The sequence below is a fragment of the Manacus vitellinus genome, unplaced genomic scaffold, assembly GCF_001715985.3.
Source record: "Manacus vitellinus isolate BGI_N305 unplaced genomic scaffold, ASM171598v3 scaffold_27_pilon, whole genome shotgun sequence".
NCBI lineage: Eukaryota > Metazoa > Chordata > Aves > Passeriformes > Pipridae > Manacus > Manacus vitellinus.
The window spans coordinates 3,911,559-3,936,176 of record NW_021940039.1 but is presented as its reverse complement, the minus strand read 5'-3'; the positions used below and the strand labels follow the sequence as shown (position 1 = coordinate 3,936,176).

General features: G+C 54.1%; 2 protein-coding genes across 3 annotated transcripts; one reads left to right on the top strand and one right to left on the bottom strand.

Annotated features, from left to right (window-relative positions):
* The first annotated feature begins 179 nt into the window (after positions 1 to 179).
* CACFD1 (calcium channel flower domain containing 1) lies at positions 180 to 7,061 on the top strand. 2 transcript variants are annotated; one of them, XM_018074297.2, is made up of 6 exons: positions 180 to 538; positions 5,260 to 5,332; positions 5,737 to 5,862; positions 5,978 to 6,085; positions 6,547 to 6,650; positions 6,908 to 7,061. In XM_018074297.2, the coding sequence occupies exons 1-5, from the start codon at positions 415 to 417 to the stop codon at positions 6,638 to 6,640; spliced, it is 525 nt and encodes a 174-aa protein (XP_017929786.1). In that variant the 5' UTR covers positions 180 to 414; the 3' UTR covers positions 6,641 to 6,650; positions 6,908 to 7,061. The 2 variants fall into 2 exon arrangements, with proteins under 2 accessions (XP_017929786.1, XP_008925455.2); XM_008927207.3 differs by having other exon boundaries at positions 6,547 to 7,061.
* A 3,983-nt stretch (positions 7,062 to 11,044) lies between these two features.
* Positions 11,045 to 15,834, bottom strand: SLC2A6 (solute carrier family 2 member 6). Its single transcript, XM_008927208.4, has 10 exons — positions 15,734 to 15,834; positions 14,969 to 15,131; positions 14,664 to 14,870; positions 14,068 to 14,167; positions 13,320 to 13,531; positions 13,022 to 13,174; positions 12,565 to 12,673; positions 12,156 to 12,329; positions 11,717 to 11,862; positions 11,045 to 11,629 (listed from the first exon to the last, which is right to left on the bottom strand). The coding sequence occupies exons 1-10, from the start codon at positions 15,832 to 15,834 to the stop codon at positions 11,474 to 11,476; spliced, it is 1,521 nt and encodes a 506-aa protein (XP_008925456.4). The 3' UTR covers positions 11,045 to 11,473.
* Positions 15,835 to 24,618: the final 8,784 nt, after the last annotated feature.

Genomic DNA, 24,618 nt, shown 5'->3' with positions numbered 1-24,618 from the left:
AGGGGAGCCAGAGCTCCTGTGCCCCCAGACCCCGGCGTGGGGGTGCACGGCTGTGCCTCCGCTTATGAATATGTACAGAGCGGGCTCTGCCCACCAGCCTTTTAATGAGAGTGACATCAAAGCCCAAAGCCCTGCCTGCTGCCGGGGGGGACCCAGAATGCAACACACGCAGGGAGACGTGGAGGCAGCTCCGCTGGCATCGCTGCTGCTGCAGGCACAGACCCTCCATTGTCAGCCCTGGGGGGGCCCGGCCCTGCATGGGGGCGCGGGACAGGCCAGCAGCACGGGGCTGGGCGTAGGGGGTGTCCTGGAGGGGCACAGGGGGTGTCACCTGCAGGGCGGGCATCCTGCGCTGCCGGGGCTCAGGTGGGGAGCGGGGGGGCTGCCCCGTGAGCCCCCCGGAGCAGGGGGGAGATGAGCGCTCAGGATGAGCAGTTCCCAGCAGCAGCCCCTGAGCCAGCGGCTCCCTCCGCCGATGATGGCATGACCTGGTGGTACAGGTGGCTCTGCAGGATTGCCGGGGTCATCGGGGGCATGTGTAAGTATCCCCTTCCCTCGCAGCCAGAGGTTCCCCCTGGGCGCTGTTGCTGCATGAGAAAGCGCGTGTGTCCGGGGTCCTGCCACCTCTTGTCTGGGGTCTTGTTGGTGCAGGGGGGTCGTGCCACGAAAGCCTTTTGGGGTTATGGGTTTGTGTCTGCTCTGGACACTCGTGTGCTGCTTTTTTGGGTAGGAGGAGGAGCGGTGGCTGTGCCTGAGGAGGGATAGTTGTAGCTGCCCACGAGGGATGTGCTTTGTGCTCACCGAACCTGAACTTTGGCACCTGGGAGAAAGGGACATCACGGTGGGGGGGAACTGCAAATCCTTGAGTTTCTTCTTGGATACAGCACTCCCTGGAAGTGATGGGAGCAGCAGCTGAGCCCCTGGTACTGCAGGGGAGGGCTGTGGGCAGATAAATGAGATTTTACTGCAAGCACCAGGGTCAGGGTGCTCGTGCTCAGCAGGGTCAGGTCAGGGCTGGAAGGAGGGCCACAGGGTTTGGTTCATCTTATTTGACTTTTGGGTGTTTATATGTTCCTGCAACTTATTTTCTTTCCCCATCCTGACCGTTGGAGTGTGTTTCCCATCGCTTCTATTGCTGATTGCACAGGCCCTGCCTGTGGGGTTTTTTGAAGGTGAATAATGGACTTGGTTTGTGTTGTGTGTTTTTAAGGGGTTTGGTAGGACACTGAGAACAGAGCTGCAGACAGCAGAGCGAGTTGGCTGCGCTCTGAATTACCTGCTGCTGAAAAAAATTTTCCCAGGGAAAGAGTCTTTGCAACTTTGCCAGAAATCAGCCTGTCCTGGAGTGCTGTTTTGCTACATTCTGTGGAGAGATTAATAGCCTTTAAAAGCAGGAGGGACTGTTATGACCGCTTAGTCTGATCTCCTGCAGAGCACAGGATGGAGAATTTCTTCTGCTTCAGGTCCATGACTTCGAGTTAAACAAGAGGGTTTCTCAGCCAGTGCAGTCAGCCCTGATTTATTCCATCAGCTGTAGCATTTTATCTGATCCCCCTCTCTCCCTTCCCATGCCTGCCTCTTGCCTCAGGGCTGCACAAGCCTACGGTGCTTTCAGAGGTGACATTTGTGGGCCATCGTCTCCTTGGGCAGGCTGGCGACAGCCCTTTTTGGCCGGGCTGGCAAAACACGTGCTGCTCGTGCCCTTTCGTGCCCTGGGTGCTGAAATTCTGGAGGTGTGACAGGATTTGGTGGGGCTGCTCCGACGGGGCCAAACATCCCGGCCCCCTCGCCATGCCCTGCCGGAGGCCCCCGCGCTTCTGGCCCGGCCGCCGGCCAGGACACCAGCTGGGATGTGTCTGTGGAGCAGGTCCCAGGTGGGGGTTTAGTGGAGCAGCGTCTTTCCCACAGGCTGGGGCTGTAGCAGGAGCCCTGGTGCTTTTCCTGCAGTTCTGTCCCAGGCAGAGCTCAGGGGGTTCTGTCCCATGCAGGGTGAGGAGCTGGAGAGGGTGGGTCACACTGGTGGCACTGCCCACCTCGTGCTAGAGCAGCTCACGAGGGGCTCAAAAAGTGCAAGCCTCTGGAGACTTTTTTTCCCTCCCTCTCTGTCTTCGCGTGAATTATGCTTGGATTATTTTTCCAACCTTTTGTTCACAGCTCTGAGAACTCTTGACTTGTTTTTACAGGAAAGCCGAGAGTTTTACATATTTGGGTGAGTCTGGGAGAAGAAGCTTTTGGAAGAAGAGACAGGTTCTTAACAGGATTGCCAAAAATTTGGGCAGTGACAGCTTGTTCTGTAGGCCTGACTATCTCCCTCCACGAGGTTCATGAGGCAGTGAAACACAAACTCTCCTTATGAGCAGGGAAATGAAGGACTGTGGAAAGAGACAACCAGTGTCCCGTGCTGGTAACATTCCTCTTCAAAATCCTGCTTGTTCAGCATCACCTTGTTGAAGGTGGATGATTTGGAGAAGGGGTGATGAATAAAACAGCAAGGCTGGAGTTTGCTGCTATTCTCAAAGCTCATTATGAAAAAACAGAACTCATTTACAAGGATTGTGGTGCTGGATTATTTCTTACAGAAGGAAAAACGCCCTGCTGAAAGGAAGAGAAAGTTTGTTAGTGGAGGTGAGACAGGCAGACAACATCTGCCACATGCAAACACCTGCAGCCACAACTTGCTTAAGCCAGAAAAGTCCAGGGGCTGGAGCAGGAACCAGACAGACAAAGTTCAGGATCTGTCTCTGGCTCTTTTACACGCTGGCTTGGTGACCTTGGCCAAGTCCCTTCTCTCCCTTGTGTTCCTGTTTGTAATAGGATGAGGAGAGTCTGTGGCTTTTGTAAAATGCTCTAGGAGCAAAAATAGGCTTGTGTTGAGGACAGTGACCAGCTGCTGGAAATGAATAGAGCCTTTGTGGGGAAGGGTGTCCTTCCCCCCTCATTTTAGCTCCCAGTTATTTGTGCTTCCTCAGGGATTCGAGATGGGACAGCGGTTAAACAAATGGCAGAACTGTCTGTCTTCCATAGCTTACGTGCCACTGAGCATTGTCTGCATTTTAACCCTATCATGAGGCTCTGTTTTGCAGAAAGAAATCTCTGGCTTGGCAGCTCAGTCCCCCTTTGGCTGCTGAGGCAGGAGCTGATCCTGCCCCGGTGGGACAGGGATGCACCAGGCAGCTGTGGGATGTGCTGCTCTGCAAGGGAGGCCCAAGGTCACCAGCTCATTATCTGCCTCTGTGGCTGTTGGCAGCCACCTCTGAGTGCAGTGTTCCTGCGATCCCAAACCTTTGACTCCTTTCCTGCTGGTTGGTGCTCCTGCTGACAAAGGGACATGCTCAGCTCAGGCTCTTCCTGGTTCATTAGTCCATTGGCAAGCGGGTTGGTTGCTGAGCTGACACTGCTGCAGGGACACTTAGTGCTCAAGGGTTGTTTTGGGGTGTTTGAGGACCAAACCAAACCAGAACCCTGGCAAAACAACCCCTGGTTGGCTTGATTAAAAAAAAAAAAAAAAAAGGATAAGGCCAAAAATTTGCTTGGAAAAGAACATTCTGCTTCCCTCGGTTTGTTCTGTGGTGGAGACCAGCTGGGAACTGCCTGGACCTCTACACTGCTGTGCTGCTCAGCCAGGCAGAGTCCTGCCCCAGCCCTGGCTGTGTTTTGGGGATAGTTCACAGGTTTTGCTGCTCTGCTAATCATGAGGTGCCAGAAAGTCATTCAGCATTATTGTCAGGAGTGTGCCTTCCTGGGGAAGAGCGAGTGCCACAAGCCTGCAGTGCTTCCCCTGAGCTCCCCTTCCATCAGCATCCCGGGGTTTGTTTGCCACAGAGAATTAGAGCCCCTGGTGTTGTGCCCTGCTCTCTGTGCTGCTCCCAGCTCCCAGCAATCCTGCTTGCCGTTGCTTTTCCAGCTCTCCAGCTGTTTGCATGTGTGGCTTTGGAGCAGATCATCCCACCCCAGTGCCTCAGTTTCCTCTGCAGTGACACTGTCCCTCTGGGGAGAATGAGAAGCGCCCTTGGAGCATGGATGTTAATATATCCTCTGGCATTTCTGCTAGCTGATCTTGCTCTTGCAGGATTCTCCAAAATATTTTGGGTCCCGTGGAATTAGTTCTAGGAAATGTTTGAAATTAACCTTGTTTGGTGTTTCCTAAAACCGGGAGGTCATTTGCTTGTGGGATGACCTTCGGTCGGTCCTATCATTGCCTGCAATTCTGCATCCCAGCCTGGTAAATAAGGATAACCACTTTTAAAGGAACTTTGAGGATTCAGCAGTCACTGCTTGAAAGAAACCTTGCAAGCATATGCTAGGCTTTTGAAGGTCAGGGCTGCTCACAGCAGCTCTGCTGAGGGATCCCCTGAGCAGACACTCCTGAAATCCCCGATCCCAGGCTGGTCTCGTTCTCAGAGAGGGACTGTGCTGCTCTCCACTGTGCTGCTGATCATCCCCAAAACGACCTTTAAGGGCTACAGAATTAATTTTAGCTGGAGTTTTACAGGCTGGTGTTGTTTACTGTGGCCTCAGCCCGTGTCTCTGCCCTCCCTCCCCGGGCTCGGGTTCCCGGTGTGCAGCGGCCGCCGTCTGGCATCGGCAGAGGGAAGGGGTTGTATCAAGTGCCAGGAACACTCTGCAAGTTTAATGAGGCAGGAAGGAGGTGGATGCAGCCTCTGCTTGGTTGCTGGTGCCTGGTTCCTCTCCTTGTGTTAAGAGTCAGGAGCTCTGGGGCTGTTTTGGGCTCTGCTTTATTTGTATTAGCAGAGACCCAAACTTGGCTCTTTTCTGCCCGTCTCTAGAGGAGCTGCACAGGACCAGCAGCATGTGGTAGAGACAGGGTTCACCTCTGCTCTGTTTATTGTTTGCTTGTGTGCCAGTCATGTTTTTGCTGAACTGTCCCTGTGCTGCTCAGAGGTGGTGCCTGCTGGCACTGCTTTGTTCACCCCAGGACAAAGCAGTAATTCCTTGGCACATAAAAATCAGGTGCACGTAAAAATCATGTAAAAGCAAACACTCTGTTGTTCTGCACAAGGGAAATAGTTGTTCAAGTGTCATGCTCAGACATCAAGTGCTTGGAGCAAAAGGATACCCAGCCAGAGGAACTGGAAAGAAACCCTCTCCCGGGCATCCCAGGCTCTTTTTTTGGGCCATCAGAACTTTCCACCCACCCTCCTGTGCTTCTCTGCAGTGCCTAGAGGTGCTGGCCAAGGGCTGCTGATCGTAGGCACGCAGGGTGGTGTTCGTGGTCACTGAAAACCTCTTTCTTTCCAGCCTGTGCCATCGCTGGTCTCTGGAACTGTGTCACCATCAACCCCCTGAACATCGCAGCCGGCGTGTGGATGATGTGAGCAGGGTTTCCTTTCGTTTTTCTGCTGGGAGGGAGGTTCTGTTAATTAGACTCCTCTGAGAAAGGGACAGAGCTGCTCTACTTGGGCAGTGGGTGGGAGCGAAACATCCCTCAAACTCTGGGAATTCCCAGATCTTGCTCTGCCAAGCGGGTTGAGATACTGAGTTTATTCTATTTATGTTATTTCTTTGTGTCTTTTTGGGTAAATACTCAGATACCCATTACAAAATAACACCAGGGTTTGGGAATTATCAAGGAGAAGGGGGGGAGCACCGTGGGGTCCAGCCTCACCATTCCCTCTGCCTGCGTTTGGGCGTGGAGCAGGTGGTCTCTGGGGGGCTGGGGGGGCACTGCTGACCCCCACTCTGGGCTGGATTAACTCTGGTTTGCTCTGTCCGGAGGCTCAACGCCTTTGTCCTGTTCCTGTGTGAAGCCCCTTTCTGCTGCCAGTTCATCGAGTTCGCCAACGCCGTCTCCGCCAGGGCGGACAAGCTGCGGGCCTGGCAGAAAGCGGCTTTTTACTGCGGGTGAGGACGCTCCGGGGTCCTGGTGGGGATGCACGTGGGCACAGCGTGATGGGTGAGCCCCCCTGCACCCCGTGGGGAGGGCAGCCAGGCTCTGAGGGCTGCCTCTGTCTTGCAGGATGGCCGTGTTCCCCGTCGTGCTCAGCCTGACGCTGACCACGCTCTTCGGAAACGCCATCGCCTTCGCCACCGGGGTCCTTTACGGTCTGTCGGCGCTGGGCAAGAAGTAAGAGACGTTTGTCTGCTTGGGGAGGGGGAGGTGGAGCTCCAGCCCTCACCCCATCTGCCTCCCTAAGCCACTGCTTTCCTCTTGCACTAACCGTGCTTTCGGGTGTAAATGCTCCCAGAGAAAATCTCCCTGGCATCATCTCGGAGCCCTGGGGAGGAAGGCCCCAGGGTTTGCTGAAGCTCTGAGCTTCTGGAGTTCAGACTAGGTTGCCCTGAGGGTCCCAGCCCTCTTTCTGCAGCTGTTGAGTGGATGGGCCCAGCTCTGGGGCAACGAGCAGCTTTGGTGGGGGGTTGGAGAGGGCCAGCAAGTCTCATCTCACTGTTGGCATCCCTCAGCACAGATGGCCAGGGTGAGCCAGTGGAGCTGGGCCCCAGCTGGGAGATGTCTCTGCCAGGGGCTGTACCCACCATGGTGGGCACCTGGAGTTCACATCCCCACTCTGTCCCTTCTCTCCACAGAGGAGATGCCATTTCCTACGCTCGGATCCACCAGCAGCAGAAGCAAATGGATGAAGAGAAGCTCACGGGGACCCTGGAGGGACAGGCTCTCTGAGGCACACAGGGTAACCTCTCCTGGACACTGAGATGGTGAAGATATGGAAATCCACTCTGCCCTTCCCAGTGCCTGCTCCCCTCTCTGCTACACTGCAATTTCCCTGGACACTGCAGCACCTGGAAATCTCAGGGGCTGGGGCAGGCTGTGCCCTCTTCTCACACCAGCAGCCAGTCTTCAGCATGTTGGTCCCTCTCTCCTTCTCAACCCTCAACCAAATATCTCACAGTCCCTTAATTTTTTGATATTTTTTTCTTTTTGCTGCAGAGGTGCTGGCTCTCTGAGTGCTGCTTTCCCAGCCTGAACAGGCAGCCTTTTTTGGGGGTGCCCCTTTGGGAACTGCTCTCTGGATGGGTGGGGAGGGACAGAGGTGACCTGCCAGCTCCTTGCCTGCACTGATCTTGTGGGAAAGGACTTCTAGAAAAAAAACCATAAAGACAATAACCATCTCTGCAGAGGAGCTACCAGAGGTGCTGGGGCAGATCCTGGGACCTACAAAGCACAGTCCCTGCTCCCTCTGGATACAGCTGCAGGCAGTTACTGTGATTTACTTGAATTACAAGAATTCATTTCTTTGTCTTAATAAGGGCACTTTTCTTAAGCTTCACTCTTTTACTGGGGCAGAAGGGAAACAATGTTTGCTGTACCTCAGCTGGAAAAGGGTGTTGTTGCTTGAGCCAAGTGGGATTTTGTGCTGGTGTGAACATCCTTCTCTTTGCTTGCCTGGTACAGCCTTTGTCTTTGGGCTCGTGTTGTTTTTGCATCAGTCCTGAGTTGGGTTTGCATGGAAGGGTTGAATATCCTTCCTGTGCAAATAGAGAGGAGGCTGCACCGTTTCATTGTGGACAGCTGGGGTGTCTTGCTTCATTATTCCAGGCTCTATCAATGGTTTTCATGTTGTATTTTCTGTTTGCTTTGTACCAGGCAGCACAGAACTGTTTCAGACCCCCCTCTTCTCATCACGGTTTCTTCTGAGGGTTTTAATTTATTTGATTTTTACATGGTTGCTTTTTGATTAGGAAAAAGGGGAATAATTTATTTCTAGTTATTTCAGTATTTTGGTGGGACTCATTTTCTCTGGATATAGGAGAAAGGAGTGCTCTGTTTCCTGTCCTTCAAAGGGCTGCCTCTTTCACCAGGGGTCTCTGAACCCAGGGACAGCCCTGGCTGCTGTAATGGGAATGCTGCAAAATCCAATTTCAGCCTTCAGAGCATTACTTAGACTTTTGAAAAGTGTGTTGTCCTTTGACCCCTTTGTCTTGTTCTGGGTCGCTGGCTTGACAAAGTGTGTTTTCCCCCTCTTCTGGGAGAGGGAAGGAAGGAAAACTAGGCTGTAACTGCTGTATTTGAGCTGCCACAACCCTTTGTGGCCCCAGCTGAATCCCTGGGGAGCAGAGGGGTTGTGCTGTGGCCTGAGAAAGGCTGGAGGCTGAGTGCTGTCTGTCCTGCAGGGATGGGTGCTGCAGGAGGAAGGCACCACATCCAGTGGGATGCTCCAGTGGGAATAGCCTCTCTGCTCTCCACAGGGTGTCCCTGTGCAGCACCTCCACTGGGGAGTTCAAGGGCAGAGTCCTGCCTTGTGAGCAGGACATGTGCTCTGATTTCAGGGGGTTTGGGGAGTTCTGTAGTGTTTAGTAGAGGAATGTTGCAGACTGGTGCACGTAGCTACCAGCATGTCTTTGGTAGTGACTGCTTTGCTCTGTGAGTAGTTCCACAGTAGCTTTAGTGACAGGAGGTGAAAGGCAAAGCAGAGGCATTGGGGTAACACTTGCAGGCTGGTCTGAGGGGCCACAGAACTGGTGGGACCCTCGTGCCTTCATCTGACTGTCCTGATGCCAGGGGCCAGCAGTGGTCCCTGGGGCTGGGGCAGGTGGGTGCTGCTCCAGGTCACCTGGAGGGCTCCCTGGCACAGACAGGCCCTCTCTGCTCCCTTGGATGCCAACAGTGCTGTCATGGTGTGTTTTGTGGCAGAGGGTCCTGACCCTGGGGCTGAGGCAAGTGAACAATCTACACCAATCTGCCACTGTGAGTGGGATGCAAAGCTCAGCTCTGAGCTGAAAATGGGCCTCAGGGACTCTTCTGTAAGAGCCAAGCTGGAGCCTTCAGCCACAATGATTAAAGTGTCTCTGTGCCTGCCACAAGTGGGGGTGTCTCAGATCTGTGCTCCAAGGGTGCTGACTCCTACAGGTGCCTGTCTGGAGTGGGAACTCTTGGGAATTTTGGCTGTCTGATGCAGCTGAAACCAAGCCAGATGCTGCCATCATTGCAGACAGGCTTGGTGACAGCACCCATGGCTTTTAAGAGTTGTAGCAACAGTTAGTGGATGGTCTCACCTCCGTGTGGGCAAGAGACTGTTTTGTGGAGATAGAAAGGACCTTTAGAGTAGTAGCATCACAGTAGTTAATATGCCCATTCACAGTGCATGGTGGTTATTAGTTGTCTTTAGAGGCACCCTCGGGGTGCCTGGAGCTGTGTAAGGACAAATGAAGTTCAAACCCTGCTCTGGAGGTTTTACAGGCTCAACCCAATCCCTGCTGGTGGCATCCAGGCTGGATGGCTGATCCACGGGCTGTCTGTGGAAGAGGTTCTGCTTGCCAGGTCTGGAAAAGGCTTTCTGGGAGACAATGGGATAGAAAGTTTGTTATGTGAGAGCTGAGGAGTGGGTGATGCATTGGCTACAGCGAGCTGTTGACACCTGGGCACTGGCAGCACACGTGCCCCTGGCAGGGCCTGTTACATCACGTGAGCATTTACAAAGAGTGCAACTCTTCCATGTCCTGTTCAGCCAGGAAGCTGACAGCACTCGTGTCCCCTGTCCCCTGGGGCTGCCCACTGGGCGTGAAGGGCAGAGCAGAGCTCGCTTTCTGCTGCAGACCCAGACCTCACTGCTCTGGACAGGAGCTGGTTTTGTAACACCAATTGATTCTCTGTGTGTGCAGTGAATAAAAAGACCATTCTACCTCTGGAAAGAGCCACTGTGATTTCTCAGACTCTAAAATGTTGTAGCAAAAACCATCAGACTTTCTATACCGAAGAAAGGAGGTCACTCAGAAAATACTTCTCCAGTGAGGTTCTCTCAGGACCTGAAGAGTCCAACCTCATTTCATATTTGGGCATTTTCTCCTTAGGCTGAACTTCCTGGGAAGCTCAATTCATGTTTGTCATTTTTTCCTCAGGGAAAAAACACCAACTGTCTTCAGGGAGGGGTTTCACTGAAGATATCAAGACCTGGTCCACGGCCATGTGAGAAAAAGAACGTTCTAGCACAGGGCTGCCAGAGATCCTGATCTTCAGAAGGTCAGTGGAAACCAGAGGCTCTTGAGAGCTCTGGTAGTCAGGCCACGCTTAGAAACAGTCAGATTCCAGCCAGGGCTGAACATCTTTCTGGAAAAGGGTCTCAACAGCAAAGGGTAGGTTTAATGCTGAATGTTCTCTGTGTTTTTTATTTCAATCCACCTCTCTTCCTCTGTCCCAGGCTGCTTTAAATTAATGCTAAATGCTAATGTGATAAAGCACATCTTCTCTTAGGTGATTTCTCTCACCACCTGCTGCAGGAGATCTAAATGCCAACTGGCATATCTTAAGGGCTGGGTCACGGGTGCTGTTTTACCCCCTGCTTCCTTGTGGCAGCAGGTTTAATGTTCCGAGAATGGGAGGGCACAGGCATCTCCACCAGCCCTCGGGGTGCCAAGTGCATTTCAGGAGGTTGGACAAATGCCTGGGCACATCATCTCCCAGCTCAGTCTTTGTTTTTCTGCCCTTCTGGGAGGAGTTAGGTTGGATGTGAGACTCAGCAAGGCCATTAGTTCCTCAGCGTCATAACCTCCTCCTGCAGCTGTGTTTTACCCAGGGTTAGGCTCTAAAAGATAATTGAAAAAAGACCTTAATCTTGCAGGACACACAGGAAAGGGGTAAGAGCAATTTGCTCCTGACTATGCAGCTGAAATCTCAAAGTGATGGAGGGGGAGGCTCCACACAACTGTGATGGAGGCACATCCACCTTCCTCTTTGTGGATGAGTAAAACCCTGGGGTGGGAAGGACCCACCCCCTTACAAAGTGTTGTCAGTACTCACTGTGTCTTTCCTACAGTGTATCACTTGCACTACAGCTGAATGTTTGTCTGTTCCTGTTCTTTTGTCCTGGATTTTCTTTGTGAACTGTATTTGGTCCTGTTCATTAGGCTTCTAGTGTAATGTGTGTTTTTAGAGCAATAAAAACGTGGCAGCTTTTTATACAAAATACCTGGCTCTGCCTCTTTCACAGTCCTTGAGTACACAAGACTCATGCAGAAGCTGCAGGCTGCTGTGCTCCCCTTGCCACAGTCCTGCTCTGCCTCTCCTGTCCCACCCACCAGCAGCTCTCTTCTCCACAAATCAAGGCAACGTCTTGCAGTTGGAGGCAAAACTGTTTTATTCTTGCAACTACACGATGAGCTTTTGCCAGAACGGCTCCAGCTGTAAACTCTGCTCCAGCCAAACCCTCAGGCTCTCAGGCTGCTTTGGTGGCTGCTGAGCAAAGGATGTCCGTGCTCTCCTGTCCACAGCCTCGCCTTTATTTTCCAGGACACCTTTATCTCCACCCTGGCACTGGTTCCCCGGCCCCATCCACAGATTGACACGTTGCCCAGAGAGCAACAGGTAGTGTTGAACGACGGGAAGAGAAGGTAAAGTTCCAGCTGGCACCTTCTGCACCCAAAGCCAGACGATCCTTGCCGCCTGTTCCTGTCCCAGCGCCGGCACAGGGAGCTCCAGCCTCCCCCTCCAGCAGCACCACGTTTGCTTTGCCCTCGAGCCTGTGGACGGGCAGCCTGGCACGGCTGGTGGTGGCAGCTCCTACCTCAGGAACGACCTCCGGCCAGTCCTGAAGAAGGCCTCGATCTGCTCCAGGGACCTGCCCTTGGTTTCGGGGACGCAGCAGCCCGTGAAGAAGATGTTCCCAGCACTGATGACGGCGAAGAACAGGAAGGGCACCTCGAGGCCGAAGGCGTTCTGGAAGGGGGGACAGAAGGCAGGCGTGAGCTGGTGCAGAGAGGGGCCGAGGAGGGGCTGCTGGACGCCCCCCTGGGCAGTACCCACCACGACTGGCAGGAAGAACTGGGTCAGGGTGAAGGCTGTCAGCCAGCTCACGATGACACAGAGGCCCGAGGCCACCCCTCGGGCTTTCAGAGGGAGGATCTCCGACATCAGCAGCCAGGTGATGGGGCCCCAGCCCAAGGCATAACCTGGAGGGGAGGAGGGTAAGGTGAGGCTGTTGAGGCTTTGAAGCTCACTGAGGAGTGCAGAAGAGCCCTGTGAAATCCTGCCCTGCAACCCCAGCAATCATTATCTCCCCCACTCCTGCTGTCAGTCCTCAAAGCAACTTCAGTTGCCATCTTTGTTTATCTTCAGGGTCGTCTGCCTGCCTTCCAACTCCAAACCCAATCTCCTTGCTCTGTATCCCCAAGCCTCAGATGAGAAGCATCCCCCCAGCTGGTCCCCAGCCCTGTGCTGAGGGTCCTGGGCTCTCTGCACCTACCCATTATGAAGAACATGGTTGCCAGGAGGGGGATGAGGGTGATGTAGTTGGTTGGCTCAGCAGGAAGGCTGGCAGAGCTCACCAGGGTCTGGTTGGCAATGGTGCTGTTGTGAGAAGCTGGCATGAAGTGGATGTAGATCCCCATGGTCAGGTTGGAGACCAACATGACACCAGCTGTGGAGAGACACAATGGCAAAGTGGGAACAATGGGTGAGTGATCCCCTCTATGCCAAGGACTGGGCTCCTGAAAAAGCCTCTGCTGAGGAGCTGAGCCACCAAGGGAAAGAAACCTCCCCACCTCCCTTGCTGAGTCCCGTAGGGCTGAAGTTTTGCCTCCTGCATGTTTGCAGAGCTCCTGGAAATCCTTAAATAAGAGCTTCCTTTGCACAACAGTGGGAGGGAGACATACCTGATACAAAGAGAAGAATCTTCCTCCCAGCCTTATCCATCGACACGGCAGCGATCGCCACCGAGAACAGACGTACCAGGCCAACAAGAGCTGCATCATACTCTGGTTTCTGCAAAAAAATGAGGGAGAAGCTGAGCTGGGACAGCCAGGGAAAGGGAAAATTCCTACAGGTGCTGCCTTGACCTGGCTGATGACTTGGTCAAAGCTGTTCTCCTTGTAAGAAACTGAGAAGATATGCCTGAAGCTCAGAGGAGGAGAGCAGGGAGAGAGTAGGGCCAGTCCTGCTCCCCATCCTCACGCAGCCTCTTGCAGGGCAGGTGCTTGGCAATTGCTGCCAACCAGGTGCTTTAAAAAAGGCTTTCAAGTTGGGATCTTATGTCTGTAGGGGACTTGGAGCATTGGGCAACCATCACTGCAGCCGAGGCAGCCCGAGCAGGGGCTGAACCCCAGGGCTCACCAGGATCACGGATGTTTTCTTGAATATTGACTGCAGGTACACGAGGATGCAGGTGACACCCGAGAGCTGCTGCAGGAACCTCATTACCCCCGCAATCAGGATGGGCTTGTAAAGGAAGGGGTCCTTGATCTCAGCACAGGAAACACGACGGCTCTGGAGGGGACAAAGCCAGAAACCCAAAGTGATAGCGCCTCTGAGCACCGCTGGGGCACCCAGAGGATGGCTTAGGAGTTGCCCAAAGGATGGATTTTGCAGTTTTCATGTTACATTTCCCTGTGCTGGCATTGAGCCTCCTCACCTGCTTCCTCACGCTGTCCTTGATCTGCTCATATTCCCGGGCATAGTCTGTGTCTTTGCCCCGCAGCCAGCACAGGGATCCCAGGGCCTCCTCCTCCTTCCCCTGGGACAGCAGGAACCGGGGAGAGTTGGGCATGAAGCAGAGCAGGATGATCATGACAAGCACCGGCACCTCCCCGGCGACAGCCAGCCAGCGCCAGTCCAGGACCAGCCCTGCCAGAGCAGAACAGTTAGGGGGGAAAGCACACAGGGATGGGTGTCCCGGCCTTGCCTCCACCTGGGCACTCCAATTATTTAGTAAATCCAGCAGGAAAACTAATAATAATAATAATATTTTCTCCTAGAAAAGCAGCATTTCCAGCTGTATGATATGGGGAAACTCCAGCAAGCTCTCCCAAATCTTTGGGGATCCAGCAAGATCCTGCACCAACCAGGGCATGTGGTGGCAGCTGATGCACACACAGGTCATTCTGTGCTGCCCTTCAGCCCTGGCAAAACCTCAGCAGGACCGGGGTCTGCAGGTACAGTGATGGCCATGGGTCCATGTGGGTTATGGATTTACCCCTCTGAGCACACACACCAGTGAAAGGTGCACGTGGGTGACCCTGTCCAGACCCCCTCAGCACCCCTGTGGTGGTGGGTGTGAGGGGAAGAATCCATCAATTAGCTGAGAAAATTGTTTATTTTAAACTCCCCTTCCCTGCAGTCCCACTGAGGGTTTCCTGCCCCCTGAACACTGAGATACTTGCCCAGGGCATACAGGACGAGGGAGCCCAGCACTGCCATGATCTGAGGGCAGGCACCCAGCATGCCCCTGACCCCGGGGTGGGAGATCTCCGAGATGTAAACCTGCAGAGGGACAACACACGCTTTACAGAGCCGCAACATCCACTTGTCACCCCCCAAGCCTGCCCTCTGTCACCTTGCCGTGGCCAAGGGAAACCCAAATTGCTGGAAAATTGCCCTCTTGGGGCGGAGACCTGAGTGGTCCAGCGGCACCGCCACTTCCCTCCCTCCCCCCGGCACGGGAGAAGTGCTTGGACTGTGTTACTGGAAAGAGGTGCCTTGGTGTTACTCAATCCTTGCCTTCCGCTCTGCACGAAACACGAGGGCGATGTCTGGGAGGAAATAACCTCAGGGAATTAGGACCTGCCTTTGCTTTTCTGCAGGCAAGAAATTCCAACACCGCCCCAGGCTGGCCACGCCGGGGCTGCCAACCTGCTGCCCCGCCGCCGTCCCCGTTCTCCGAGCCACAGCCCTGGAGCTGTGCCGGTGCCTCAGCTACAGCACCGCGGCATCTCCCGCCCTGCGATCCCCTGGCAAACTCCCTCCCGCGGCACGTTACCGGGATGGAGGCGGAGGTCACCCCGCCGGCGTAGCCCGTCAGCACCCGGCCCAGCAGCAGCATCCAGACGCCCTGGGCACTGGCCATCAGCGCGTATCCCACGGCCGAGGGCAGCGCCGAGAACATGATGCTGAGCTTGCGGCCCAGGCAGTCGTTGAGCATCATGGTGCTGAGCCCCCCCGCCGCCGCTCCCAGCGTGAACACCGACTGCGGGGGCACCGAGAGGGGCTGTGGTGAGACCGGGCTGCCCCCGCACAACCCCCGGCCCTGCCCCACGCCCCGGCAGGGACAGCCCCGCTCCTCACCCCGAACCAGGGCGCTGTGTGCTGGTCCAGCCTCAGCGCGGGGCTGGGATGAGCCTCCAGGGCAGGGATGACGGGCGAGGGGTAAACCAGGGCGAAGCCGAAGCTGAAGTTCCCCAGGACAGCGGCGAACACGGCCAGGTAGAGCCGCTTATTGTGGAGGCTCCTGAGGGAGGGGCGGAGAGAGAAGGATGTGTTGAGCGCCCTTATTCCACCCAGCAGAAACTTAAATTCTATCCTGCAGCTTCCCCCAGCCTTTGTTGAGGTTCTCGTGACACCGTGGAGGGATTTTCCCGGGGAATGCCTCTGCACGGCCCCGGGCTGGTGGGGTTTCTCTGAGCTCCTGCTGTGTGGTGAGTAGCGGGACATTGTCTCCCCTGGGCACCGCTGATCCTTCCCTCTGTGCCAGGCAGTGCTCAGCGGGTTCAACAAATCAAGAAAAGCAGAAGCTGGAGCTGGGTGGCCCCACAGACCCAGCTGGCAGCTGGCTCGTCCCGGCAGAGCAGGGAGAAGGTTCTTTCAAAGCCCCCCGTGCCCCCCCAGCAGGACCTCATGCTCCCATGGGGGTTGCAGCCCCAAAGCACACGAACCCATCGGTCTTCCAAGTGGGCTCATCCAGCACCGCACCCCCGTGGTCAGGATGAGACCCCATCTCAAGGCAGCTCGGGAGGGGCAGCACCATGAAACAGCTCTTGCCCCCAGTGCCCTCGGGATGGGGGGCACAACCGTGACCTACAGCCCCCCCTGTGGCTCCAGCCTGGCCCTTACCGCAGGTACTCCTTGTCGAGCCTCCTGACACTGCTCTCGGGGAAGGTCTGGTACGAGGAGCTCGTTTTCCTCACGAGGGGCTCCCGAGCACTCGGATCCATGGCAGTGCCTGGTGCGTGTTGTGGTGCCGGTGCTGCTGCGCCCGGGGCGGATGCTGGGGCTGCCCACGGGGAAGGGGAGGAAGAGGCAGCTGAAAACGAAAGGGGAGAGGCTGCCTGGCCTTGCCTAATCAGAGAAATCTGTGCCTCGTGGGCTCGAGCCTGGCTGCCCCCAGAGAGGAAACTCGGGGGGGCCGGAAAACCAGCAGGAAAAGGGCCACGGGGTGACAATGGTACCACGGGGTGACAATGGTGCCCTGAAGCCTTCACCCTGTGACTGCATTGACACCAAACCCCGTCACTGCAGTGGCATTTGCAGGGACAATCCTTGCAGAACTGTTTTCACCAGCAGAAATGTCCCTTTGCTAAGGCCACGTCCCTCCCCTTGAGGAACTGTTAGACTGGTAAAATGCTCCTTCACTTTACAAGGGGACAGTGGGACCTCTGCTGCACTGGGTGTAGCTACCAGGGGCCTCAGGCACCTTATGGGTGCCTTTGCCCCCTCACCCTGATCCTCCCAACCCCACAGGGCTCTGGGGGCAGCATTGTGCTGGGACATCTGCAGGTCCTGGGGGGCAGCAAGGTCCAAACTCACCCTGTAGGAAAGGGGATAGTTTGGACCCTGCTGGCTTTGAACCTACTGGCCAAAGCCACTGGGATTTAATTAGCAAAAGATGTATTTCCCTGAACTACTGCAGTGCACCTTTTGTTTCCATCATGCACCTTGGTCCCCAGTGTTTTTGGGACCACCTAGATGGTTTCTGCACCCCCAAGCCTGTGTGGGAGCTTGATGTTTCAGTGTCAGTCAGGACCTGCTACATCTTCCCTCTGTGCAAACTGGTTCCCCTTCTGCAACCAAGTGCTGCCCTTACTGCCTGATCCATGCTGGGGATTTACAGCTGACTCAGGCACTCGGGGCTCTGATTTCTCCGCAGGAAGAAAGGTCATGGACTGGGGGGGATATCTGGGTGGCAGGCCAGCTCATCCAAAAAATTTCCAACACAGTGTTGGCCTAAGCAAGGATGTCACAACAGACCTGGAGCTGGTCCATGTACCCTGGAATCCCCCTCCATCAGTAGATGCCATTGGTCACATCTCTAGCATCCACTTTGCTCCATGAGCCTGGGTCTGCTCCCACTGCATGGTTTTGCAGCCCTGAGCTGGAGCAGTCGGATCTCCCTGAAATGTGGAGGGTTATCCAGTTTCTGTGCAGATTTGTCAACTGCTTCAAGCAGGAAATTACTTTGTTTCTTGAAAAACCTCCAAGCACCTGTAACACCAGGAGGCTCAGGGGGAGCCAGAGCCTGCACTGATCTCAGCTCAGGGCTGAGCCCCCAGACAGGTCTGTCCCTCAGTGTCCCCTCAGGCAAGGGGGGTCCCTCAGGTGTGGTGTAACAGGTCCTTGCACCACATCCTCACTCTGCCTTCTGTGTTTTCTTTCTAAAAGTGCAGTCTTGGTAAGGAATAAAGCACCCACCATCCTGTCCCTGCTCCAAATCTCCCTGGGGACTGTCCTGACCTGCTGTGAGTCCTACCAAAACTCACAAAGGTGGGTAAGGTGAAAGAAGACTGTGTCACCGTTGTCTCTGGTGGGCTGTACTTGACCATCAGCTCAGGGAAGTGCCTTCTGCCCCATTCCCCACCTCTGCAGCAGGTAACAGGGCTCCAGGTGTTTGAGGGTGAACTGGGGAGGGAGGAGGTGCCCACTTTGGGAAAGAGCAGACCAGCCTGTGGCCGATTAAAGGGTAATCTGGTTTTGTTGAGTGCTGTTGGCTGCCTCGTCTGGAGTGATGCATTGCTCGGGCTCCCCAGGACCTTCCTCCCCCCCGACAGCTGTGAGATAGATCATGAACATATGCAAAAAAATAAATGGCATCAAAGCCACTTGGCAACTTAACTAACCCAATTCATAAATTAATTTCTATTCCTCTTGTGGGGGAGAAATCAGTCACTCCTCAGGGCTGTTCGTCTCTATCGCTCATCTGGCCACATTGTTTCATAAATCTTCCCGTGTGTCTGAGCTGGTGATTGCTGGGTCAGGATGCAATAACACCCAGTGCCTGCATCAGGTCCTGGCAGCCCCGGGGCTGGTTTGCCCTGGGCTGGGGCAGGGATTGTTCTCTCTGCATCGCCCACATCTCCTGAGGCTGGAGCAGAGCTGATGTTTTGCAGCACGGTGCTGCTCTGTGGGTGCACGTGGGTGATTTTGGGGTCTGTGGGTGCACGTGGGTGATTTTGGGGATAGGGAGCCACCAGGGCAGTGCAGAGGTACGATGGTGAACCATCTCTTTGCTAAGCAGCATGTGCTAAGTTTCCAGAGCCATCCAGGGGGTGGCTGGAGGCACATGGAGGGATGGTGTGTGCTTGGTGGGAGCTGGCACCGTGCTGGATGCACCCCTGAGGCTGGTGCATGTGGAAGTGGGGGACTCTGAGCCCAAGAGGCATCTATGGCTGCTGCCCCCACAGCTTTCCAGGACCCCATAGCTTTGCACAGCAACGCCTGCACCCCCAGCTCCTGGTGGGCATTGGCACCTGGAGCCCAGGTTAGCTTTTCCAACCAGACAGACAGAACTCAGCTCTTCCCTGGCTGTAACCCTCACCCCACTCCCCCCACAGAGAAGAAAATCACCACCTTTCAGGCTGCCATCTGTTTATTTTGTTGGACTCTGAACTTGCTGAAATGTCTTTCGATGGATGAAGGAACGCAGAGTAGAAGAACAGAGCCTGGCAGGCTGCATGGTGAGTGGAAAATAGTTTTTTTGGGACCTTCTGGAGTTTGAAGGCCCGATGATGGATGTGCATGCGAGGGATGGTAATGGCTTTGTAAGTATCAAAACACAGAGCAGAGGAATAACTCTGCCTAATAGACTGAGAAATGTGTGTCAGACAGGATCCTCTCCGCTCCGAGGCGGAGCTGAATGATGGAGTGCTGCGGGGTTTGGGAGCAGAGGCTGGCACGCCTTTCATGTATTGGAAAAAAAGGTACAACCAGTTTTGAAAAAAATATATTAGATACTTGCTACGAGTGTGTCGGAAAACGCCGCATCTTGCCTCAGAATGAGTCTGGAGGAGCCCTGTTTGCAGTGATCTGGGCGAGGGGCTCGCAGTGGCTGTGGCTCTGACCCGCCGGGCAGGGCTGCTGCTCCCTGTGCCTCTTGGCTCCCCTCTTGCTGCCTTCCCACTCTGCTCCCGGTGTCCAGACCTACTGACAAAAGTGATGGGTTTATGTGGAAATTTTGTGGGGATAAATATCTGCCTGTCAGCAAGGCTGGGTCAGAGCGTGATTTCTCATGTGCCGTTTGGAAATGACATTTCCAAACAAAATTAGAATTTTCCCCTGTGAGTATTTTTTTTTTTTTTTTTTTTTGGTTTGTAAGTTAGAGAATGGTTGATTTGGGGGGATTTCCTGGTTGCCATGCAAAGAAGAGTTGCTCATCTCCCCATGCTTAAAGTGAGTGGTTTTGGTGTCCCACTTCCGACCTGGCTAACCTGGGATGGGCTGGAAGACACATGTATGATCTTTGGCTGGGCAGGGGATTTACCAGAAGTGGGATATTTTTACCTGCTCGTGGGGTTTTTTTTTGGGTCATGTGAAATCTTGTGACCTACAACTTCCAGTGCCTGTGGGTACAAGTGAAACTCAGTGGATAAAAAGGTGACCTGGGGGCAGGTCGTGGGTTTCCAGCCCTTCCCATGCCATCTGGTGGCTTTGTCACTTGCTGTGTCTTCTCTGGCAGCTTTTGGGTGTGAGCAGTGTCAGGGCAGAACAGGGCCATGCTCTTCTGGAGCCTGAATTCCCCCAGGGCTGTGGTGGCTCCTCAGAGAGGGAGGGATGCAGCCAGCAGTGCTCAGAGCTGGCCCCTGGTTGTCCTTGCAACCCCTTAGATCTGTGTCTTGCCCTGCTTAGATGCTGTGGTTGGGGTCACCTGTGCAGTGATGCTGCATGAAAGCAGGGTGCTTTTGGATGGGTCAGCCCTGGGAAACAGCTGAGATTTTCCCCAAAACCCAGCACTGGGGAGGGTGGGCTTGGGTGTGGCTGCTGGGATGAGCCCTGATGGCTCTCAGTGCCCAGTGCTGATCCAGGATGAGTGAGCACAGGACTGCACCACAGTGACTGTGGCAGTATCCATGGGAATCCAGCTGAGTCCTGCAAGGATGTCTGCAGGGCAGGCTTGAGGGACTGGCATTATCCCACCCATGACTTGTGAGCTTGGGAGGACGATTCTGCCCTCACCCAGCTCAGCTCACATCCAGGATGTAGCCCCAGGGGCTAAAAACAAACTTTAAGAACAAGCCCAGGAAAGGTTCATTTCTGAAATATCCAGTACTTCCAAAGGTTTTTGACACCCTGTGTTGGTTGAAAGGTGGCAAGGTAAATAAAATGACTTTCAAGAAGAATTTTTTGAAAGAAATCTTTTTTTTTTTTTTTTTTTGTACCTCCAATTGACATTCTTGAGCTGCTGGGACAGGCTTTGAATTGGTGCCTGTTGCGATGCCACAACCTGGGGTTTTTTTTGGATCCCCTTTTCCTTGCCCATTTCTGCTGGGCATTTTGAAGCAAAGTTGCTTTTCCTTTGATGGCAAGGACTAAATTTCTGTAGTTTAGCTCGGGACACAAATCTCCCCCCTGAAATTCCTGCCTTGCTCCTGCCTTGGCTCCGTGCGGGTTTTTTTTGCCAGTTTAATATGATTTAAAAAGAAAAAAAAAAAAAAGAAAAAAAGGGCAAAACAAAACATATCATTTCCTCGATTTAATGTGAGCCAATTATGGCTCACAGGCTGTTAACTTCATCACCGCTTCTTCCAACAAAGACCTTTGGTAAAATAAACCCCCGCGCCGGCGGAGCGGGGTTGGCAGCCGAGGCGCTGCCGGGACCTGTCGTCCGGCAAAACCTCGGCTGGAGCCCACGGCATTTTATCCACCCCCCCTGCTCCCAGCTGGAAAAAAAAAAAGCCAATGGCTCTGTCCCACACATGCCCGCTAAAATATCCCACCACTTGTTGTACATCTGCTGACGGATACCAACTGGAAAGGAGATTAGGGCTCAGACTCCCGCGCTGGGCTGTCTGCCCCTCCTAATGAGGAACAGATTGGAGCCCTCGCCGGCGCGGAGCTGCCTCCAGCGCCCGGAAAATGGCAAAATCAGGAGGGCTGGGGCGGCTGGAGGGTGCCAGGGCATGGGACAGCGTGGTTGAGCTGTGCCAGCAGCCGGGAAGAGCCTGGGCTGGGGCTGTGTGGGATGCTGGGGGTCTGCAGTGGGACACTGGGAGCTGGGGGGCACCTGAGCTGATGCACGTTTGCAGTCAGGGCTGGCAGTGGGTACCAGGGATGCTCCGTGGGATGCTGTGCTGTCCCCAAGGGGGCACCTGCCCCTGCACTGCTCTGCCTGCTGCCCCCAAATTGCAGTGACTGACACACCTTGAGGCAGGATCTGACCCCTCCAACCTGGGCACCGCTGGCCTGGAAACCCGGAGCTGGGTGGTGCCCAGACACAGTGAAATCCCACATACTATGGGTCACCCTTTGTGTGGTGTTTCCCAGCTGCTTTGCCTTGGGAAGAAAAATGCTCATGGCATTTAGGGACCAACCCCAGGAGCAAGGTGCTTTTCCTACCCCTGGCCACAGCCATTTCCCTGGGCTTTTGCTCTGGGACCTGCAGACCCTGCACCCGTTTGCTGGTGACTGCATCCCCATCTCTCAAATTGCTCCATCCCCTGACTGGGATCCAGCACAGGAATGTTAACTTTTTTTTTTGTGGCTATTTCGGGGCTTTGGGCAGACCCGGTGCTTCCTTCTTCCTCTCTTCCTCCCCGCCACTGGGGCTTGTTTTATTTTATATTTCTTTTCAGCGGCAGTTGAACTGAAAATTAAGATGTGCTGGGATATAATTCCCAATAAAAAGGCCAGTGCATTCCCTGCAGGACCCTTGGCATAACTTCCAAGGCACCGTGCTGGTTGTGCAGCGCCAGTTGCAGCTCGGCTGTGGGGACGTGTCTCTGTCCCTATCCTGAGCAAGGGCAGAGGGAAACCCGGCTCTTTCCCTTTGGCAAAGCATTTTCCAGCGGTGGTGGGGTGGGGATTGCTCATAAATCATCCTGGGAGTTTGGGGATGCAACCTGTTTGTGTCCTCATCGAGGAGGGAGATGCTCTCGCAGTTCCAGGAGACTTTCCTGCTGTGCATCACCTGCTGAGTCTGTCATTGCTGACTCTCTGTGGGATAAGGGATGGGGACAAGGCCATGTCCCCACTGGAGCTGTGACACTGCCGTGGGTGGGCTGGTGTCCAGCTGCCATCCATCCCTGGCCACTGGCAGAGAAGCATGGCAGGGTAGCAGGATTTCTGCAGTAGCCTATAAAAAGGCAAAGATGAGCTGGGATTCTCATACAAGAGGGAATGGCAGGCAGCTGTGTCCCCAAAGCAGGAGAACAGGAGTTTCTTATAAGTCCATTTTTGCAGGCACCTTTTAACCCGTTTATCCTGCTGACAGAAAATCTCGTGGATGAAATTTAGAGTGAAAGCAGAGACCTGAAAGCACATTTCTGCTCCACTGGTGATCTGTAAACAGGATAATCTTGTTACAGCCACCTGCTAGTCCTGGAATAAATCTGAAATATTCCTGGGCAGATCTTAGTTTATCTTGTTGGCATAACAGTGCTCTGCCCTATGATCCTGGGGTGTCCCCAACACCCCGGCCCTCAATGGCTTTCTCATTCGAGGTCACTGAAAGAGATACTAGATACCTTAAATTGCTCTTAAACAGAAGGAGACTGGAGGTTTTTGGAGCTCAAGGTGCACCAGGTGGACCAGAATTTTATTCAAGGGCCTTTGGGCCAAGCCCTACATGCATTAAAAAGAATCTTGAGGCATCTTCATCACCTTGAGTTTCTCTGAGTTTTGTGAATGGATAGAGGAGAAAAAATGGAAATACTTGTCCCTGCCACGGAGGAGAGTTACAGCCAGCCTGTGCCTACATGGGGACCATCCAGCCATGGCCTCAGCTCCTTTCCCTTCCCACCAGCTTTGCTGCAGCTCCTTTGGGATTTCATCATTGCACTTTTAAACCCCACACGCCGCGTGTCCCCTCCAGCCCCTGAACTCTCCCTCACCTGCCCTCAGCCGCCGCGGCAGGTACGGGCGACCCCTTGCTCCCGAAATTAATTTCCCTTGGGAAAGCCTCCTAAGCCAGTTCTACATCCCACTGCCCCCGGGTACCTAACGGGTGAGCCAGACCTTGCAGGAGGATGAGACGGGAGAGCACGGGAGCAAGAAGGAGCAGTGATGGGAAGCGTCACCCCCGCTCGGTCCCTGCCTCCTCCCGGGAGCTCCCCGGAGCTTTTGGGTGCCCCGAGCCCGTGGTGTCTGGAGGAGCGCATGTGAAAGCCATTAAGAAAGCGCAAGGAAAGGGAGCACGACGGTTGGGAATCATTTTGTTTGGGTTTCTAAAACGTGCGCATGAAAACACTGTGTGGTTTTCTGACAAATTTGAACCAGCGCTGCTCAATCCGCTCCAGCGCTGCTACTGTTGATCTAGCAGACTGTAAAGCATTTATTGGAGTTGCTTGAGGCGAACTTAAGCATCTGTGGAATAACAAGTCCAGGAAGTAATTGCATCCACAAGGAAAATATTTTTATGTATAATTCAGTGACCCATTTTATAAACATTGCGGTTCCACCTTGGACTTTTTTTTTTTTTAATCCTTTTTTTTTTTCTTCCCCCCTCCCCCCCTTTATTTTTTTTCACCCGCAGCTTTCCTTATCCGAGCGTCTGGGGTTAGGGATCCATCCTGGGCTGTGTTTGGTGGCTCTCTGTTCAGGGTATGGCATGGAATGGGGCAGGAAGTGGAGGGGAAAACCCTGATGCTGTGGTGGGGACAGGGGTCCAGCTCTGAAGATGGGGGGACGCCGGCAGTGGGTGCTCTGGAGAAGCAGAGACAGCGTGAATTGCTCCTGCCGAGCTTGGCAAGCACAGAGGAATTGTTTCAGGGCAAGGGCTTTTCTTTCTTCCTTAGCAAACCAGCTTTATGAGAAGATGAGTCATTTCCAGCCTGGGTGGCACAGGGCTGGGGAGCCAGGAGGCTCTGTGTCTATTTTCTGGGATTTTGGGGGTTTCATTTCCAGTGTAATTGCACCCTCTACCCCACCTTTCTCACCCCAGTAGCTCTGTTTGCTCTCACAGCACAGGTGGGAACTGGAAGGAGCCGTCACACAAAGACATTTTAGTGGGGGACTGGCCTGTCCCCTGTCAGCCAGTTTCAGGCCAGCGTTAGATACAGGTGTTTAAATGGGTGACAACTTAAAAAAATTAGATTTGCTCTAAGAAAACTAAGTTATAAAAAGATAAAGCCGCAAAACACCGTATTAAAATCGCATTTAATTTTTGTGGGGTTAATATTGAGGGGTTTGTAGGTACGTTGGCACCTCAGCCAGGGTAGAGCTGCCCCTCCTGGAGTGGAGGGGATTGGTGGCACCAGAGCTTACTCCCTCTTTTCCTGCTATGCCTGCCATGGATTTTTTTGGCATCTTTATCCCTTGGGAGGAGTAGAAATCTGACTCAGGAATCTCGTGGGTCCCCATCCTCACTGTGGCACGACGGGGAAATATCTGACCTCTCCTCAGTGCCTGTGCTGCCAGGATGGACCCACCACCTCCCATCCCAGCTCCTGCCCTGCTGTCTCTCCCTGTGCACAAGGCATGGCTCAAAGCCAGGCAGGGCTGAAAATTGGAGGGCGAATCTGCGGTTGGAGGTGCCAGGCAGAGCCTCCCCTGCTTTTCCTGTTGCTTCCATC

Bases quoted from the DNA above. Each gene is read 5' to 3' on its own strand.
- CACFD1 (XM_018074297.2), top strand. From the start codon at position 415: ATGAGCGCTCAGGATGAGCAGTTCCCAGCAGCAGCCCCTGAGCCAGCG. The intron at 539-5,259 runs GTAAGTATCCCC...CTTTCTTTCCAG, and splicing joins CGGGGTCATCGGGGGCATGT to CCTGTGCCATCGCTGGTCTC. The intron at 5,333-5,736 runs GTGAGCAGGGTT...CTCTGTCCGGAG, and splicing joins GCAGCCGGCGTGTGGATGAT to GCTCAACGCCTTTGTCCTGT.
- SLC2A6 (XM_008927208.4), bottom strand. From the start codon at position 15,834: ATGGATCCGAGTGCTCGGGAGCCCCTCGTGAGGAAAACGAGCTCCTCG. The intron at 13,175-13,319 runs GTGAGGAGGCTC...TGTCCCCTCCAG, and splicing joins AGGACAGCGTGAGGAAGCAG to AGCCGTCGTGTTTCCTGTGC. The intron at 12,330-12,564 runs GTATGTCTCCCT...GTCTCTCCACAG, and splicing joins GATTCTTCTCTTTGTATCAG to CTGGTGTCATGTTGGTCTCC.